At 33.4% G+C, this 18,345-nt stretch overlaps 1 protein-coding gene and 1 pseudogene across 3 annotated transcripts in view; one reads left to right on the top strand and one right to left on the bottom strand.

Moving 5' to 3' along the window:
• Pspc1 (paraspeckle component 1) overlaps positions 1-18,345 on the bottom strand; it is a 94,377-nt gene that overhangs the window by 10,463 nt on the left and 65,569 nt on the right. The window contains exon 9 of one of the 3 annotated variants that reach the window (XM_027941556.2): positions 15,393-18,035. The exons of the other annotated variants lie outside the window; for them this stretch is intronic. Coding sequence (XP_027797357.1) covers positions 17,850-18,035 — 186 coding nt within the window. The 3' untranslated portion in view covers positions 15,393-17,849. Of the gene's footprint in view, positions 1-15,392; positions 18,036-18,345 lie in introns of those variants that run through there. 3 annotated transcript variants of the gene reach the window in all.
• LOC114097663 (U6 spliceosomal RNA) lies at positions 6,015-6,115 on the top strand (annotated as a pseudogene).

The following is an 18,345-nucleotide window of genomic DNA, read 5'->3' as shown; positions in this document are numbered from 1 at the left end:
CCCATGAGTTTTACCAGTGTCTGATCTTTACTGATTGTATGTATTGGTTGAGACTGCAGGAAACAAAAAATTCTTATCATAGTCAGGATATACAGAAAGATGTATTATATACAGAGACCTAATGAACAAGAAATTCCATGAGGAGTCCTACCCCTGTTCAGACACGTCCCCTGTAATACATATCCAAAGACATATTACATGTTTTAAGATGAGGGGGCACAAATTATAAACTACCTAATAAAGATCTGGTACATATTGAACAATAAGTGTAAAAAAGAATAAAGAATGTCTCGTATGCATATATTTGGAACAATCTCCAAAATTATTAGGGAAATAATACAGCTGTAAAAGCAAGCATGCTTACATTTGTATATATGCTAAAAACAAATTATTGTCTGAATGCATAGGAACTTCTAGAAAAATACAAAAGAAACCACTAAATAATGGCTGCCCTTGGATAGAGAAGCTGGGTACACAGTAGATAGCATAAGGAAACTCACATTTTGTGACACTTCATATTTTGTGTACTGGGTGCATATCATTTTTCAAATTTAAAAATATAGTTTATGCATAAGTAGTATTGGAAGGCTGGTGTGTTTTTTTGTTTGTTTTATTTGGGGGGTGCTTTACTTCTGAGCTACATTCCCAAATCTTTTTTTATTTATTTTTTTACAGTGTCTTGCTTAGTTGCTTTGGCTGGCCTTTGTGATCCTTCTGCCTTAGACTCCTGAGTAGCTTGGATTACAGTCATGCACCACTGTGACCTGCAAAGGTTGGTTGATTTTATTAGATCTAAATGATAAAATGATATAATAAGGAGTTATTTCTAGATCTCAAAGGAGGATTTCAGGAAAAAGAGGGAGCAGGTGTTAGCCCACCTCTGGTTTCCACATTTCCTCATGCCGGCCATTGACAAAGTATAAATAACACCATCTATAATAAATGTCCCCATCTTTAACATGCTTGTTTCAGTACCTAATGAATGCAATTACTGACTTCTATGAAGTAGGGATTTAGATGTATTGCAGTATGAGTCCCAGTTAACCCACTGCTGCAAGATCTAAATAAACAGTTTACAGATGTATAAAAGGATATTTCGGCCACCCTAATCTATATAAATCCTGTCCTGCTATTTTCGTTTCCCTTACTGATAATCAAAAAATATCCAGCCAAGACCTTTTCCTAAACACCAGGGTTTATATGCTGAACACTTTTTGAAGTGTCAGAAAAGCCTGACCCTCACCCTTACTAATTATACTTAAAAGTGGGCAATATCAAAATAACCTGACATTCAGGTAAAAAAAAATCCTAATTGCAGCTTTCTTTCTTTCTTAAGAGAGAATTTTTTAAATATTTATTTTTTAGTTTTCGGTGGACACAATATCTTTATTTTCATGAGGTGCTGAGGATCGAACCCAGCACCCCACGCATGCCAAGTAAGCGTGCTACCACTTGAGCCACATCCCCAGCCCCTGCAGCCTTCTTTCTTATAAACAAACCCCTCACACATCCAATTACAGCCCCCAAGTCCTGACGGTTTGGTACCAAGTGGTACATGGCAAGCATTGAACCACGTCCCCCAGGCTCAGTTGGCAACTCTTGATCTCTGCCCTTCTTCCCCAACCTTACTGCCTGTTATTTCAATTGCTTTCCCTGCCTGTAAATGCATCCTGTAAATCCATCTTTCCTCAAATCACTAGTTATTTATCTGAATTCTGTATGTTTTTTTCCTTTGAGACAGGATCTTGCTATATTGTCCAGGCTGGTATCAAACTCCTGCTTCTGCCTCTTAAAAGTAGCTAATACTCCAAGAACTTACCACAACGTCTGATATAAGTAGTCCTCTATTGCCAAAATTCCCTAATGGCTTCTAAATTGATTAGTTATCCAGTCTCATTTTGGGTTCCTACTAGCTTTGTACATATTTATGAGCTCTCAGCCTTTCTTCATGTAGACACTCTCTGATCAGTTCCCCCCCACACACACTAAAAAAAGATACAACTCATCTCAGATACTTGAGCATTTCCACCTCCCCAAATCCCACAACACACCCATAAAATTACAACATTTTTGTATTCATTCTTAAATTTTTTCTTTTTTCTACCTTTCAATGTACATGTAGTAAAAATCTCAAGTTGATTATTAAAAGGTGCTATTATCCTATTGATGTTTACCATCCTTTCCTATTCTCTCTTAGACCTCTCCTGCATTGTTTTATAACTAATGGTTTGGGGGTTGCTAGAAGACAGGATCACATACCATCTACCCCACACTAGCTTTTTTTTTTTGTTAATATATTTTAGTTTTTTAGGTGGACACAATATCTTTATTTACATTTATGTGGTACTAAATACTTGTTAAATGAAACTTATATTCCATGTCACCCACACCTACTATAGAACTAGAATTCATATTCTAACACCACTGCTAGTATCTTCTTAACTAAGCAAAAGCAATCCATGCTTTCTGCAAATGTAATAACAATTTCTTGCAATTCATTCACATCACTCTATACAACTTTGAAAAATCATCTATTTTATTGTTAGCTTATTAGAGTATATCTTCATATGTTAGTTTATACCCTATATCATGACTGCAACAAAACTTTAACATTAAATTTGCCTTTTAATATAGGTTGAACATACCTCATCCAAATGCCTGGGACAAAAAGTGTTTTGGATCTGGGATTTTTCAGGGGGTGGGATTCTAGAATATTCACATATACATAATGAGGTATCTTGGGGGGTGGGACCCAAATATAAACATGAAATTAATTTAGGTTTCACATACAACTTATACATATAGATTGAAGGCAATTTTCTTTCTTTTTAAAGACAGAATGTTGCTAAGTTGCTGAGGCTGGTCTTGAACTTAAGTCTCCCTAGTTGCATGGATTACAAGCATGCACCAACATATCTGGCAATAATATATTTTTTATACCTTTTATTTTATGTATTTATTTTTATGTGATGCTGAGGCTTGAACCCAGTGCCACACACATGCCAGCAAGCACTTTACCACTGAGCCACAACCCCGCCCCCAGCAATAATATATTTTTAAGGTGACCAATCACATGAGGTCAAGTGTAAAATTTTCCACTTGTGCCATCATGTTGGTACTCAAAAGTTTCAGATTCTGATCCATTATAGATTAGGGATGCTCAACCTGTATTTAAATTACTTTTAATAATGTAATAACACCCAAAGAGAAACGAGACTGTGCTAATACCCAGGATGTTTTGTTTATGAATATGCTACCCACAGGAAAATACACATTAAAAGGACAACAGAAAAAAATGGTAGTTAATTGTCATAATGAATTGTCAAATGTTCATTTAATGTTACCCCAGCCAAGCACTTCCAGAGAAGCACAGCAGTCCCTAGGGAGTGGTACTGCTCCAGTAAACACTTAAGATACAAGCAGAAAAATAAAGGCCTCCACAGGGAAGTCTGGGGGTAGCGAAAGGAGCCAAGATATGATGATAAAAATCATGGAAAGTTAATAGTAAAATACTGAACCCAAGAGTAAAATATATGAAAAATGTATACATAATAGTTCCAACAGCTAATTATTAAGTTTTAAAAACCTGTTCTCCTCCCCCTTTAGTAAAAGGATAGACAATTTTAGTCATGGTTCTATTAAATGTATTAAAATATACCTTGCATACTATATTACTTTTATAAAAAATTGTAACAGTTTTGGTTAACTTGACTTGATTCCATTTATTTGTACTTCAAAAGACACATACCATAGAAGACATATACCATTGTGACATGTTGATTAATACCCACACAAAAAAGCAAAACTCGTTGGATTGCCCAAACTTTAGTAACCAAGCTATTTTGTGTCTGTGAATGTGTTATCCAAAGGAAAGTAAATGCTAAATGACAAACAAGAAAAATGAATTAACAGTCAGTGTTCATTTAATGTTAAACCAGTCATATTATATACTTCAAAAATATGTAATATAATCCTTTTAAAAAATGTTATAGTTATTAATATTTATTTGTTTGTTTGTATCTGGTGCTAAGAGTCGAACCCAGTGCCTCACACATGCTAGGCAAGCGCTCTACCACTGAGCTACTGTAATCTTGAAAAAAATTTTAAATCCTTTCCAAGTGTTGCATTATATAATTTATCTCCCAACTTTTCATCATCTCTTAGATCAAGAAATGGCAAAACTGTAAAACGTATTTATAAAGTCTCCAGACTTGGTGTCATTCCCTTCTTAAAAATCTACAAAGGGGCTGGGATTGTGGCTCAGTGATACAGCGATCATCTAGCACGTGCGAGGCCCTGGGTTCGATCCGTAGCACCACATAAAAATAAAACAAAGGTATTGTGTCCAACTACTTCTAAAAAAAATAAATATTTTTTTAAATCTATAAAAAATACTAAAACGAATATACTTGGTTTATTTAGCAAATGAAGATAAAAACCAAAATGCAAGAATGTCTACTATACAATTAAGAAAAATGTTAATTTGATGTCTCTTCTGGAAATATTTTAAATCATAATTACAAAAGCAATCCAGAAAAGCAAGCAATGTGTATGCCACAGGTAATTTTTAAAATCCTCAAAGTTCGTCAAACTTGTTAGTAATAAACTCAAAAGATCCTGATAAAGGCAGTAAGCAACCGAAAACAGAAGGGAACAGAAGTGAACCTGGTGATCTTTACAAACACTTGAAAATACCTAAATAATTTACTCTTAAATAGGGACTATTAACACAAAAGACCAATTCAGAGAAATGTTTTGAGAACTATGAATTATGTGCTCTCCCCTTATATTTGTAAAAGATAGTTTTTAAATCTGCTTTGGTAACAATACCCAACTAATTTATCCAAACCTGGCAAGAGAATTAGGTACTCCTTCGGAATATACGACTTTTACTGAATTATTTCTTCCAGAAATCTAAACAACTTTGTCATGTTAAAGTTACAAATTACTAGAAATTTAACATAATTAGACCACTGCTATACACAAAAGTCTGTATAATCCTCGCCTACAGGAAGTCTATATAGATGAACTCATCAATGACTTCAAGTTGCAATTTACTAGAAAGCCTTTCTGAGTATTTACTGACTAGTTGTTTCAAGAAGCCAACCTTTGCACTTCAGTTGGTTTCAATCCTCTCTTCAATAAGTATCAAGAGAAGATATGAAAGGAAAATATATAAACTTATAAAACCAGTAGCTTTCATTTTATTATCAATTAGAAAAAAAAGGCCAGTTTCCTGGAGAGACTTTATGTTGGTCTTTTAAACTTACTTCTAGGTCCTTTGGTCTTCGTATCTGTGGATCCAATACGCACATATTTGGTAGAGTTAATACACAGAACATACGCTATGATTTTGGTTTCACATTTTATTTCAAATGTTAAAAATTTGTCTTCTGCCATATTGCCAACCTCACCCAATCTCCATCCTTTGAGCAAGATGTCTTGATTCTCATCTTTCACCCCAATTTTGTATTTTTCTTTCCTTTTTTTGCTAAGACAGCATGGTGGTGGCTCTTCTTTTTAGCCAAATTTTATTCAAAACTTGGTTTACTCACATTCTTGGCTGGCTCTTCTTGCTCTGACCCTCCAAAGCAATGGTGAAGTTGTCTTTATGGACTTTCTTCCCATTTGTCACCCACTAAACTTCAAACTTAAAGATGAAGCCCAATTCCATTTTCTTAACTATTATACACATAGGCTGAGACAAAAAGGCTCATTAAATATTTGTTGAATAAATAAATGTGGGATTCTCATCCACACAAACTGTTACATTAACTCTACTCATAGGGCTGGGACTGTGGCTCACCAGTACAGCGCTCGCCTAGCACTTGTGAGGCCCTGGGTTCGATCCTCAGCACCACATAAAAATAAATAAATAAAGGTATTGTGTCCAACTACAGCTAAAAAACAAATACAAAAAACAACATCAAAAAACTCTACTCTTTCAATCTAGGTCATTACTCCATTTTTTTCTCCTGAAAATTTCCTAAGATCGGTTTAAGAAACAGCCATTCGTGCTCACTTCAGCAGTACACATAATATTGAAACAATACAAAAAGAGTAGCATGGCCCCTGTGCCAGAATGACACAAATTCGGGAAGCCTTCCATATTTAAAGAAAAAAGAGAAAAAAAACACAAAAAAACATTGTGGTGGCACATGCCTTTAAGAGGCTTGGGAGGCTGAGGCAAGAGGATCACAAGTTTAAAGCCGGACTCATCAATTTAGCAAATAAAATATTTTAAAAGGGCTACAGGTGTTACTCAAAGACTAAGTACTCTTGGGCTCAATCGCCAGTTTAAAAAAAAAGAAAGAAATACAGCCATTCTTTGGAATTCTCAGGGGACTGGTTCTAGGAAACCCCTCGGATACCAAAATGGATGGATGGTCAAGTCCCTTAATAAACAGTATAGAATTTCATAAAACCAGGGCTGGGATTGTGGCTCAGCCGTAGAGCGCTTGCCTAGCATGGACGGGACCCAGGTTCGATCCTCAGCACCACATAAAAATAAAGGTATTGTGTTGTGTCCATCTACACCTAAAAAAAAATAAATATTTTTTTAAAAAAGAATTTCATAAAACCTACACATATTCCTCCTATACTTCCATCTTGAGTTACTTATAGTTACTATTAGTGTAAATGCTATATGAACAGCTATTATAATGTATTGTGTAGGGAACAATAACAAAATATTTATCCATGTTCAATATACATTTCAATTTGAGTTTGCTTAAACCCACAACTATGGGTCTCATGGACACAGAGGGCAATCTACTTAATGACAAGCATTGTGTATGAATACTAATGAAGACAAAATGTAGGCACAAATAAGTATCATATGCTGATGAAGTGACATGAATGAAAAGAGGTGACATGAAATTCTGTTGGGAAGAGACCTATGAAAATAACTGAAAGAGGGCTGGGGTTGTGGATCAGTGGTAGAGCACTTGCCTAGCACATGTGAGGCACTGGGTTGTATCCTCAGCATCACATATATTTATTTTAGTTTTAGGTGGGCACAATACCTTTATTTTATTTTTATGTGGTGCTGAGGATCGAACCCAGTGCCTCACACGTGCCAGGCAAGCGCGCTACCACTTGAGTCACAACCCCAGCCCCCTCAGCATCACATATAAATAAATTAAATAAAGGTATTGTGTTCACCTACAACTAAAAATATATTTTTAAAATACATTAAAAAGTATCAGGGTATTGTGTTCACCTACAACTAAAAATATATTTTTAAAATACATTAAAAAGTATCTGGAAGAGGGAGGAATCACCTTAGATTTTGTGAGCAAGGGTCAGGGAATGTAGATAGTGTTAAAAAGGTAGACTTGGGGGGTTAAATAAAGCCCTACAATACAATGTGGTTTTAATTCAGATAGAAAGCTACTACATTTGAAAAAGCAAAGGGATAATGGGCAAGATGGTGCATGCCTATAATTCCTAGCGACTTAGAAGTCTGAGGCAGGAGGATCACAAGTTTAAGACCAGCCTGGGCCAATTAGTGAAATACTGTCTCAAAATAAAATCAAAAAGGGTTGGAGACATAATTCAGTGATAGGACCAGGATGTGGTTGTTGTTTTAAAAGGATGCATTAGATATTTTGTGCCAGTAAATTGCAAGAGCAAATGAAAAAAAACAGAATGGCTAAGAAGGAGAATTGTAGTCATCACCTTCAGTGATAGATGGTGCCACGAGAATACTATTTATTTACCAGGCAGAGGTTTTCTAGTGTTTATAATTTCAACCACCTAGGAGCACTCAAATCCAAAACATTAATCCATAGATTACACCTTCATTTTTACTTAAGGGCTATCTCCCTTACTACCAATCCTGAAAACACTTACCTTTGCTGTTGTTAGTACCCTCTCATCTTTCAAACTAGAAACTACTAGAACACTTGCCTCCTTCATCCCAATAACTAGTCCCAGTTAAATTCGCCCTCTCTTAATTATATATATTTGGAATGTGCACAGTCCTCATTGCCTCTAAATATCCTTTCGAATATCATAGAAATGTTGGGAGATAGGTAAGTGATCAATGCAGTCCATCTGCTTTCTACATCATTATTATTGATCCAGTCACTCTAAAACTTAAAATATCTACACTGACTCCCAGTCATCTGAAAGATAAAAACCTAAACTTGGATCAATAACAATCTTATTCCAACTTTCCACGTGCATGTATGTCTGTGTGCGCACACACACTGGCAATTAAACATATAGTCTTATGCATACAAAGCACACATTTCTATCTTTGAACTGCATCCTTGGCCTCTAAACTTTACTTCTTGTTTGTTCTCTACCACTCCAGCCTCACTTCCTAAGACATCTTCTCATTACCTGTTCAGGGTCTCTGTTAACTGCCATTAGCTCTTTTGACCACTACCCGTCCAAAAAGCTACAATTGGCAAGTATTTACTCACCTTTAAGAGCTGCTAAAAGGTTATCATCCTGATGCAGTCTCCCCCAAATAAATGAATATGTGCATCTTAGTTTTCAGAGCATTTTCTATGCGTTTTATTAATATACTGTTTACTTACAAGTCTACTTATGTCCATTAAACTTCAAATTCCAAGAGAGCAGGGGGCCTTATTCTGTGCATTTTTACATTATTAATAAACACCATGTCTGTCATACAACTGGTGTTACTCATCCACCAAGCAAACATTTAATAATGACTTGCTACTAAATGAGAATAAATCACTATATGGTAGGTAAGGTTACCTACTCTTTTAGGTCTAATATTCTAAATGAACAGATAACCTCACACAAGTATTAGAGAAATCTTGACTGTCACAAGTTTTCAGGTATTAAATTTGCTAGAATATTTTATGGATATTATCAAGTAGATAATAAACACAAAAGAAAAGAATAAAAGTGAAAAGGAGCCAGAGGTATACTCCGTGGTAGGGCACATGCCCGATATGCTGGAGGCCCTGGGTTTGACCCCTAGCACCAAAAATAAAAAAGTGAAAACTGTAGAGTGTAAACATTAACATATACAACTGACTTCCTAAAACCTGGGAGCTCAAATTCCTTTCCTACAGTAGGGAAAACATCGTTTAATTATACTATAGGAAACTGACCTTGCAATAACACTAAGTGGTAAATGTACAACCCAACATTATTCATTTTTAAAGATAATAATAAATGAATTATATAATGACTGTACAATGGGATTCTGGTATTACAATCATGAAAGGAAGCAATAAGACTTTGACAAAGTTACTCCTCTAGACCAACACTGTACTGAAGAAAAATAACTGAAGACATGCAATTTTAATTTTCCTGGACACCACATTAAAAGGAGATATAAAAAGTAAAAGGTGAAATTAGCTTAATAGCCTATTCCATCAAGCATCAAATATTATCATTTTAACAGGCAAGTATATGAGTTAGAGATCTCTGTTTTACATTCTAGTCTTTATACTATGGCTTTCCACATCCAATTCAGATGAACTTTCTTCAGAAATACTTATATTTGTATTTGGATTATGTAAAACTGAAGATTCAAAAGTAGATTCATATACCCAAAAGTATGTTCAATGCTTGAGATAATACTGGTAAGATTACACTAGGTAAAACACTTCCACTTTATTTGCTCTTCTAGGTCTACAACACAAATTAGGGCAAAAGACTAGCCCATTGGGTTCACAGTTGTATCCAGCATACCCAGTCATCAAGAAATATAGCAACTGTCAATATAGCATCTGTGTATTTAAATAAGACTTTCAAATGTTCCTAATACTTAAAAAGTGTATCATTGCTCATATAAATAAGACCTGTAAGAAAAAGGAATTAGAAACTGGTTGTGACAGGTAGTGTTCTTCCACAGTCAGGTAATTCCAAAATAATTTCAAAGATCAATCTGCATTTTTACCAATATAAGAAATGTTTCATCAACTCTTAGGTTTAAACAGAATGAACTCCCAAATCTTTAGTTTACCTTACCTCTAACCTAAATAATACATACACTAAACACATCATATCTCACAGCAGAAACTAAAAATGTGAACATCCATTTTCTATATTGTATTTCCCACTTCTAAACTCCCAAGCTTGTCAGTTTCCCAAAACTTTTGATCTTCCCCATACTATTTTTTTTAAATATAATGGCACAAGATAAAGGTCAATGTGGCACAATATACAACTAAAAAAAGTTTTATTTTCCTCAATTTATCATCATGCATAAATCTAAAAACCAGTAACAGATCAAATATAATCTAAAATTCTTACAGCTTTAGAGTGAGATAATAGTGGGGCTGGTAAATATGCAAGGAGGTAGAGGAAGGAACCATATGCTAAATCAGAGTTCAGTAATTTACAGGATGTCAAGTAGAAAATTCAAGGCAATTTCATTTTTAACGTTTACCATTTGTTCCTGCATTCGTGTGCATAAAAGTAAAGGTAAGCACTGAGTTTTGTAGGGCTTTAAATCATTTTAGTGTCACAGAATTTATAAATGATTTGATTATTCAGTGTGAAGTAATCTACTACCTACATAATTTTTTTAAATGCTTTTTCTCACTTAGCCTGCATGAAAATTACTCATTTGGAAAATAAGCTAATAAGCCACCACCCCCTTCAGTAGAAGTGGCCTAGCATCTTGGTCCTGGGCTTGCAAACTGCATGGAATCTGACTACTGAACAGAAAGATAAAACAGGGTGTGTGTTGGCACAACGTTAATAAATAAAAAGGCAGATGGGATGACTTTCTTGGTTACAGATAAATGATCCTTCACAGTGCTAAACCCATCATTACTTTACAAAATGTTTTATCACCAGATGCAGAGGTTCATGCCTATAATCCCAGCAACTTGGGAGGTTGATGCAGGAGGATTGCGACTTCAAACCCAGCCTCAGCAACTTACTGAGGCTCTAACCAACTCATCAAGAGTCTGTCTCTAATAAAATATTTTTTAAAAGGGCTGGTTAAGTGCCCCTGAGTTCAATCCCTAATGCAAAAAAAGAAGAAGTTGTTTTATCAATGTACATTTCCTGGGAAAAAATCAAGAGATGATAAATCTATGCTAGGGTGGCCTTGGACCAGAGAGATACCCAGGTAACATCTGGATCACAATTAGCAATACTTTTTTAGTATTTCCCGTACAGATCTTAAGATTATATTTGCCAAAGGTAATCAACCAATACACTGAAAGGCTCAAAATTGGTTACTGTTTTTATAGTTACAATTTTAGGGAAGAAAATATTTTCCATTATAACAACTATGTGTTCTCATTATGGGCCAATTTAATTTTTAAAGATACTACATAATTTTGAATAAACATTAAAAACACACACAGATGTATATTGCCACAAATTTTTCTCACAGGGCTATAAATTTTTACCATTAAATTATTAAAAGATGTCCACCTACTGAACTGTAATGAGGATTACTTTCTAAACCAACTAACAAAGAATGAAGCTACAAAGCAAGTGAAATGTTTGATATGCTTATGATGTAAATATGCTTAAGAAATAATATTTTATCTTTAATCTAGAAAAGTAAAAGAAAAACTCACACAAAGTAAAAGTCAAGCAATCATTTTAATCCATAAAAATGGTATCATTCTAGCACCTTCTCCCATCAGGCATAAGCATGTCCAAAAATACTGGTATAAAAACAAGATTGTTACACTGTCTTGTCTTTGATAATTATATGGACAGATGAAAATCAGCTTAGTGAAAGTCTTTTATTTTATAAAATTTTCAAAATATTTTCTGTATTTCTTAGAATAACTGAGTTTGTAAGCCTAACAATAAAACCCTACTTGCAAAAATCGTTAAGAAACACACATCATATATTATGGGGCACTTAGTAGCTAGGACATTTCTTAGTCAAAAATAATGAACCTTTGCAGTGTTTTTCAACTGGCAACAAGTGGAAATGTTTGGGTGGTGTTTTAGATTGTCTCAATGACTGGCCAAGGATTCTAACAACCTACAATGTACTAGAACAGTAAAGTATGACAGCAAAACAACACTGTCAAAAAATGCTACTATGCCTTTTCTTTTCTTATTTCTTTTTCTTTCTCTACAAGCATCAACATCTCCTGGGAACTTGTGAAATGCACATGCTTTGGTTCCACCTCTGCCCTACTGAATCAGAAACTTTGGAGTGGACAGCCCAGAGATTTTTTTTTTTTTTTTTAAATGGGCCTCCCAGGTGGTTCTACAGCATACTTAAGTTTTGATAACCACCACTTTAGAACAATGTCTGTGGCTGCTTTCCTTAATTTAGAGAATGAATTTCTTCCACTTTTGTACTGTAAGTCTACATAAGTGCCCAACACATATAGTACAACCTCTGAATACAAACTACTACAATAAATCAATGCTCATGGCAAAATTCTAAATGGCATGGCTCCCCATAAATCCTATATGATTAAAAAATATGATTTTCTAGATGATTGCTCCAGTCATTTTCAGTTTGCTAAACTGACACCAAAGTTATGCCAATGTATAAAATAGTCAAGTCTGGGAATATGCACAAAGTTCTAATTAGCTCAAAAAATTAAAATATGCGAAATACTACAGAGCAAATTACTGGGATTGTCTCTAACACCAGAAAGGACAGAATTTACAGAATGACTATGTGAGATTCAGTTTAGTTTTTCTCATTACATAAAAACACTAACCACCATATTTAACTAAGGAACATCTCAAATTTGATATTGGTTTATGTTATCTAGTAATGTGCAAATACTCTGAAGAAAAAATGAACAATTACTCTAACAAATGTACAATAAGATGTTTTCTGCACTTCCAAACTTGAGATAACTCGCAAAAATAAATTATTTGAATAGTCATATAAAAATAAAAACGCAGGTAACTCATAGTCCAAACATGGCACAAATAATAAGGCAAAGGATTATATTTACATAGTTCTTATAAAATCCAAAAACATACACAAAATCTCATTCATATTCACAAAAGCCTGGTCAGTTGACAAATATTAATGTCTTTTTCTATAAAAGAACCTAAAACATGAAAAGTATACCTCAGAGATCCAGGGAAAAATACAAAACTTGATTGTGGCTATGAAATTTTTGACAGTAGCTCACATACAAAGAGATGCACAATACAAATATAAAATGAAAATGTGAAGTTGTCTAAGAACTAGAAAAAATACATATAATTATCAATTTTAAAGTCTTCACCACAAACAACAAACCACTTACATATAGTATTTAAGAAATTCGAGGTCCACTTACATTGCTGTCAATATAAGGCAGGGTCCTGTATTTAAGGAATAACCAAAAAAAAAAAAAAATTCAACTAAATTATTTTAAAATATGGGGAATATTTTTAAAAAGGGAAAAAATTCATATGTTCAAACAAGTAAACTTCCACTTAATTCTTCCTACTTCTACTAATTCTATTTTAACTTTGGGTGTGAAGGGTATAACATGAAATCTGGGTGAATATATACCTGCAAGAGATAAGTAAAATTTTATAGACACTAACAAGCTGAACACCATTACTTCTAAAGCTCATTTCTTTAACCCAGAAAAAGAAATTGAAAAACAATTATGATTTGGACTTCTTTTAGAATCAACAAAATAAAGTATTTGCTGCAGAGGAAGAGTTGGTAACAATAATGGTGCTTCAAGTCATAAAACAATATATTTGAATTCTCTCCAAATGTATATACATGAACTCTGGCTACATCATGTTAAGAATTTTAATAACTTCAACCCAGAAATAATAAGCTTTTGTTTCTCCAAAGACAAATCAAAATATAGAAAACACATGCCAAAATAAAAACATAACCAAATAAGTTCAACAAAGAGGTCTTTTATAGGTATTATAAACTAAACAGGTACTAAAAAAAAGACAAAAAGGGCAAATAAAATGCTTAGATAACACAGCACTATGGTAGAGCCTTTAAATATTTTCTTAAGTTTCAAACTTCAATAATTAATATTGTTATTTAGTTATCAGGAAACAACAACAAAACCCTCAAAATGTTTTTTACAACACATAAAATACCACTTTTGATAGTTTTAAAAGGAAATATGTAACATATAAATCCAGATTTTAAAGACCTGACACAGAAATTTCTGCAATTTTTTGTTATTTCAGTGTTAGAATCTAAACTACTTGATTAGAAGGTCAACTGTGAAACAATTGTATGCATGTTTTGTTTTATACAACTTTGGAAAATATGTAAAGGGAACATAAGACAATTATTTCCTATTGTTAAATATTAAGTTATAAAGGCTTATGAAAATGAGACAATGCTCTTCTATAAAAGTATAAGGGGACTGCTAATTTATTTAATTATATGAGCATTTTATGATAAAATAAACCTATGCTGGTATATATAACTTAAGAAATGCACTTTTGGCTTTGATATATGGAGATCAGTATTCTTTGGTATGAAACTGGCCTTAAAAATGTCCTCACTTTCAACAGCCAGGTATTGAAATATTTACAGCAGAAGTAACATAAACCAGCTTTTGAGGTATTTGTCTTCTCTTCTCCCGCCAAAAGCCCATGACTACAAACAATCTAATCAGAAAGTGAATACCGTAAAATATTTACTACTGGGTCTAATAAACAAGAATTCATCGTTTTATTCTTGAAAGTAAGAGATTCAATTTTTAAAATCACTGCAATCCTCTGAAAATCATATTAGATATTGCGACAAAACTCTTATACAAAAAACATTTAAATATCACTCTCTCCCCACGAAACTACGTCCTCTGTTGTTTTCAAAATGACATGGCCCTTCTATTTTTGACTAGTACCATTTGACATTAAATTTCAATCCTTTTAAATCTTTTTCCACACTTCGATCACATTCTTTCAACTGCATTCTTTCACAACTCATCATTTCAATCACACATTTGTCTTCTTTCTCATTCAGAATGTATATTGTAACTGTCAACCACCATGAACTAGTGACTTTTAGTCATTCATAGTGATATTTATCAATTATTACACTTCATGCATAAAGAGAAAGCTACTGAAATATTTAAAAAGTATGTTTTAATAAATCATAAAAGTATAATTTACTGTTTGCAAAACAAGAGCCAAAGTTTTTGTCCTTGTTGATAATTTCCATTAAACAGCAATTATGGATTATTTCCCCTAATATACTATTGTAGAATTAAAAACAAATATTTAATCTCTTTGACTTAATGCTCAGCACTGATCTAAGAAAAAAAAATTTTTAAACTCACGGAATAACAAATTATATGTATGAAATATCAGTAAACCAAACTACTTTAAAAGCTACATCTGTCAAGAACATCAATTCATTTGCTTTCAAAATGAACAAAAATGGGGGAAATTCCAAAAAAATACACTGCTAGAATAAAAGAATTAGAAAAATCAAAGTACATTTATTTTACACATTTTAACTACAGAAAGCATATGAAACCTAAATCCCGCAGACTTTAAAATTGGTACTTAAAATCATCACACACACACACATACACGCCCCCCTCCGCAAAAAACCCCACTGTGATTATTATAATTATTTCATATTAATCTTTTTATGGAAAAAAAATGATAGCATAAGACAACTTCATACTTATTTAGAAAGCTAACACTATTGAATTTTCTCTTCATTTTTATATCTACCACTTTTATGTAAATGACATTCAAAAAAGTGTTCCTTGGTATACTAATTCACAAGAAAAAATATTGAATTACCAGCCATGAAGTTGTTTAACTATACAAAAACACTAACAACTGAATAACTAGGAGTTCAGAGATGCTCCACTTGACTGTCACTCAGAAGCTGACTGTTCCCAGGATAAACTTGGTAAGTACTGGAACAAGGATTTTCTTGATGCAGGGGAAAAGCTGTGTAGAACTCTGTTCTTGGAGCCAGAGTTGAGCCCGGACACTAGGATGTTCAGGAGATTAAGAAATCTTTGTGCACTGGCTTTCAAATGTTCTTGAACGAATCATACAGAACTTCACAGCCTTGGCAAAAGGTAGCTTGGTATTAACATCAAAGTAACAAGTTTCTCCCAATCTGAATTCAGTTTTGAATGAAATACAATGCTAAAAATTACTGGAGGATTAGATAAATAAAACACGTTATATGAAAGGTAGACTTAAGTGCGATAAATATCACTTAAAACTGTAATTAATTTTAAAAGTCCTCACATCCAAGTTAGTATCACAAATTAAAACAAATTCTACTCTCTGCCACCTTACACTCAAGAAAACTAGTAATAAGTCTTTTGACTATTATTTTCTAATTGTTTTCAAAGAACTGCCCAAAAAAAGCTTGTGAATATTCCAAGTTTTAGATAATAATTCCAAACACACTGTTCTGACTACAAAAATATATAATAAGAAATACTGCAGATAAAACATTATCTGGTACAACAGAATAAGCCTTAATTATGCTTTACAACCAACTGCTTTTATGGAAGATTTTAAGTTAACTAAGATTATTTCTTTCTAAAATATGCCCTCTACCAAAAACTGACATCATGGGAAAAATAAAAGGCATGATTTACATACTCTTTACCTAAAAACAGCAAATTATTTTTCAGAAAGGTGGTAAAAGTCTGATATACATATATACAATGAAATGTTATGTGAGAAACAACTGCTGTCATCAGTGGGTGGTGAATTAGATTTGTAGTTTAAATTAAACAGGAAGTTCCTTAATGTAAGTTCCTTAATGTAATTTTAAATAAACATGACCAATATACAAATTTTTAAATATAGCTATGAGTTTGTTTTGAGATAAACATTAATGTGATAAAATCAGTTTCTTCCAAATATTGAAAATCAAAATTCAAAATAGGTATCTGAAGGATGAGGGAGTTAATCAGAGGCTATCACCACTTTTAAGTTAATTCTCGGTTTTTAAAACTCAACATGTGAAACTATATTCCTTGGAAACACAGAGTCCTGGATGACAAACAAATTTTATAGGAAAGTGAAACTATAGGAAAATATTTTCAACAATTAAGTCATCTTTTTAATACCAATGTTCTCAAGAAACCTAGTCAACCACAAAATCACACAGAAAAAACCCTCATTAACTGCCAATCCAACAGTACTGAATCTTTTTTAAAAATTGAATACTACGTATATAATTGGGTAAGACCTAGATTTGACAGCAAATAGAGGTTGGCAGACAAGATTAAAACTATGTTATTTTATAAGCAGAAGAGATTTACTTTCAAACAGTTTTTTTCAAGATTCAAAAGATTTATTTTTTTGGGGAAAAAAAAACCACAGGACAAAGATACCCTTAAACTTCTCAGAGTATGTGAATATTCAGAATCTGTATGAAATATAGGCAGCAAGTCCGATTTCACAGAACAGCAATGGTTTATACAAATTAAATGCATGCCCACCATCCCCAGATATACTGCTCCATCTCCCCTTTATTGACATTAGCTTCCACTAAGCTTCTCTATCTTCAGGACTATGTGCACAGACGAAAAAGCAAAATCATTTTCACTTTTTAAATGGCTGGGATTAGTTGAAGCAACCAAACTATTACTGTTACAGCAAAGTTTAGTAAAACCATAAGAGAATACCACCAATAACATTTTTAAATGATCCAATATGATTTCTTTATTGAGATTAAGTAACTACATAGATTTCACAGTACTATGGCATAGTTATATTTAGCTAAGTCACAAATACATTTTAACATTCACAATGATGAGCATCATCATTACCATTCTAATCTACAAAGCTTATGAATAAAGAAAAATACAAAAACCTCAAATCTTACAAAAGAAAAAGTTTATGTCTACATACATTAACAATAAAACTATTTTAGGTAACAGATAAAAGTGTAAAGGCATACCACTGAAATTTTTTTTTCTAAATAGCCAGGAATGAAAGAATGTTTAATATCTACGACGCTTATTAGGACCTTCAAAGTTGCCCCCTTGATTTCCTCTACCAAAGCCACCAGGACCACCACTCACAGGACCTACACCACTCATTGGTGCTTGAGGTGTTTCAGAACCTGTTCTATTCCCCATAGGTGAGCCCATTTGGGATGGCGGTCCTTGGGGAAATCTATCATTGTGCTATAATACCACATAAGAAATATGAAGTCCATTTGGAACACACCAAAAAAAAGTGACAAGAAAAATTGGCAAAATCCCAAGTGGTGGTGTCATGAAGTTCAGCAGAAAGTCCAGCAGAATCAGGATCACACATAGAAGGAAGAAAGGAGCAATTTAATTAGTTACTATGTTTAAAAATAAAAAAGCAGCATCTGAAGACTTACAAACTGCTAATGCTATGCCCCAATTTCATGAAAAAAAAAACCTGTTATGACATAAGCAAATGACATTTTAGCCTATATTTAGCCAAAATTATGATATTGCTCAGATT

The sequence above is a fragment of the Marmota flaviventris genome, chromosome 4 (assembly GCF_047511675.1).
Source record: "Marmota flaviventris isolate mMarFla1 chromosome 4, mMarFla1.hap1, whole genome shotgun sequence".
Lineage (NCBI taxonomy): Eukaryota > Metazoa > Chordata > Mammalia > Rodentia > Sciuridae > Marmota > Marmota flaviventris.
This window is presented reverse-complemented; position numbering and strand designations above follow the sequence as displayed.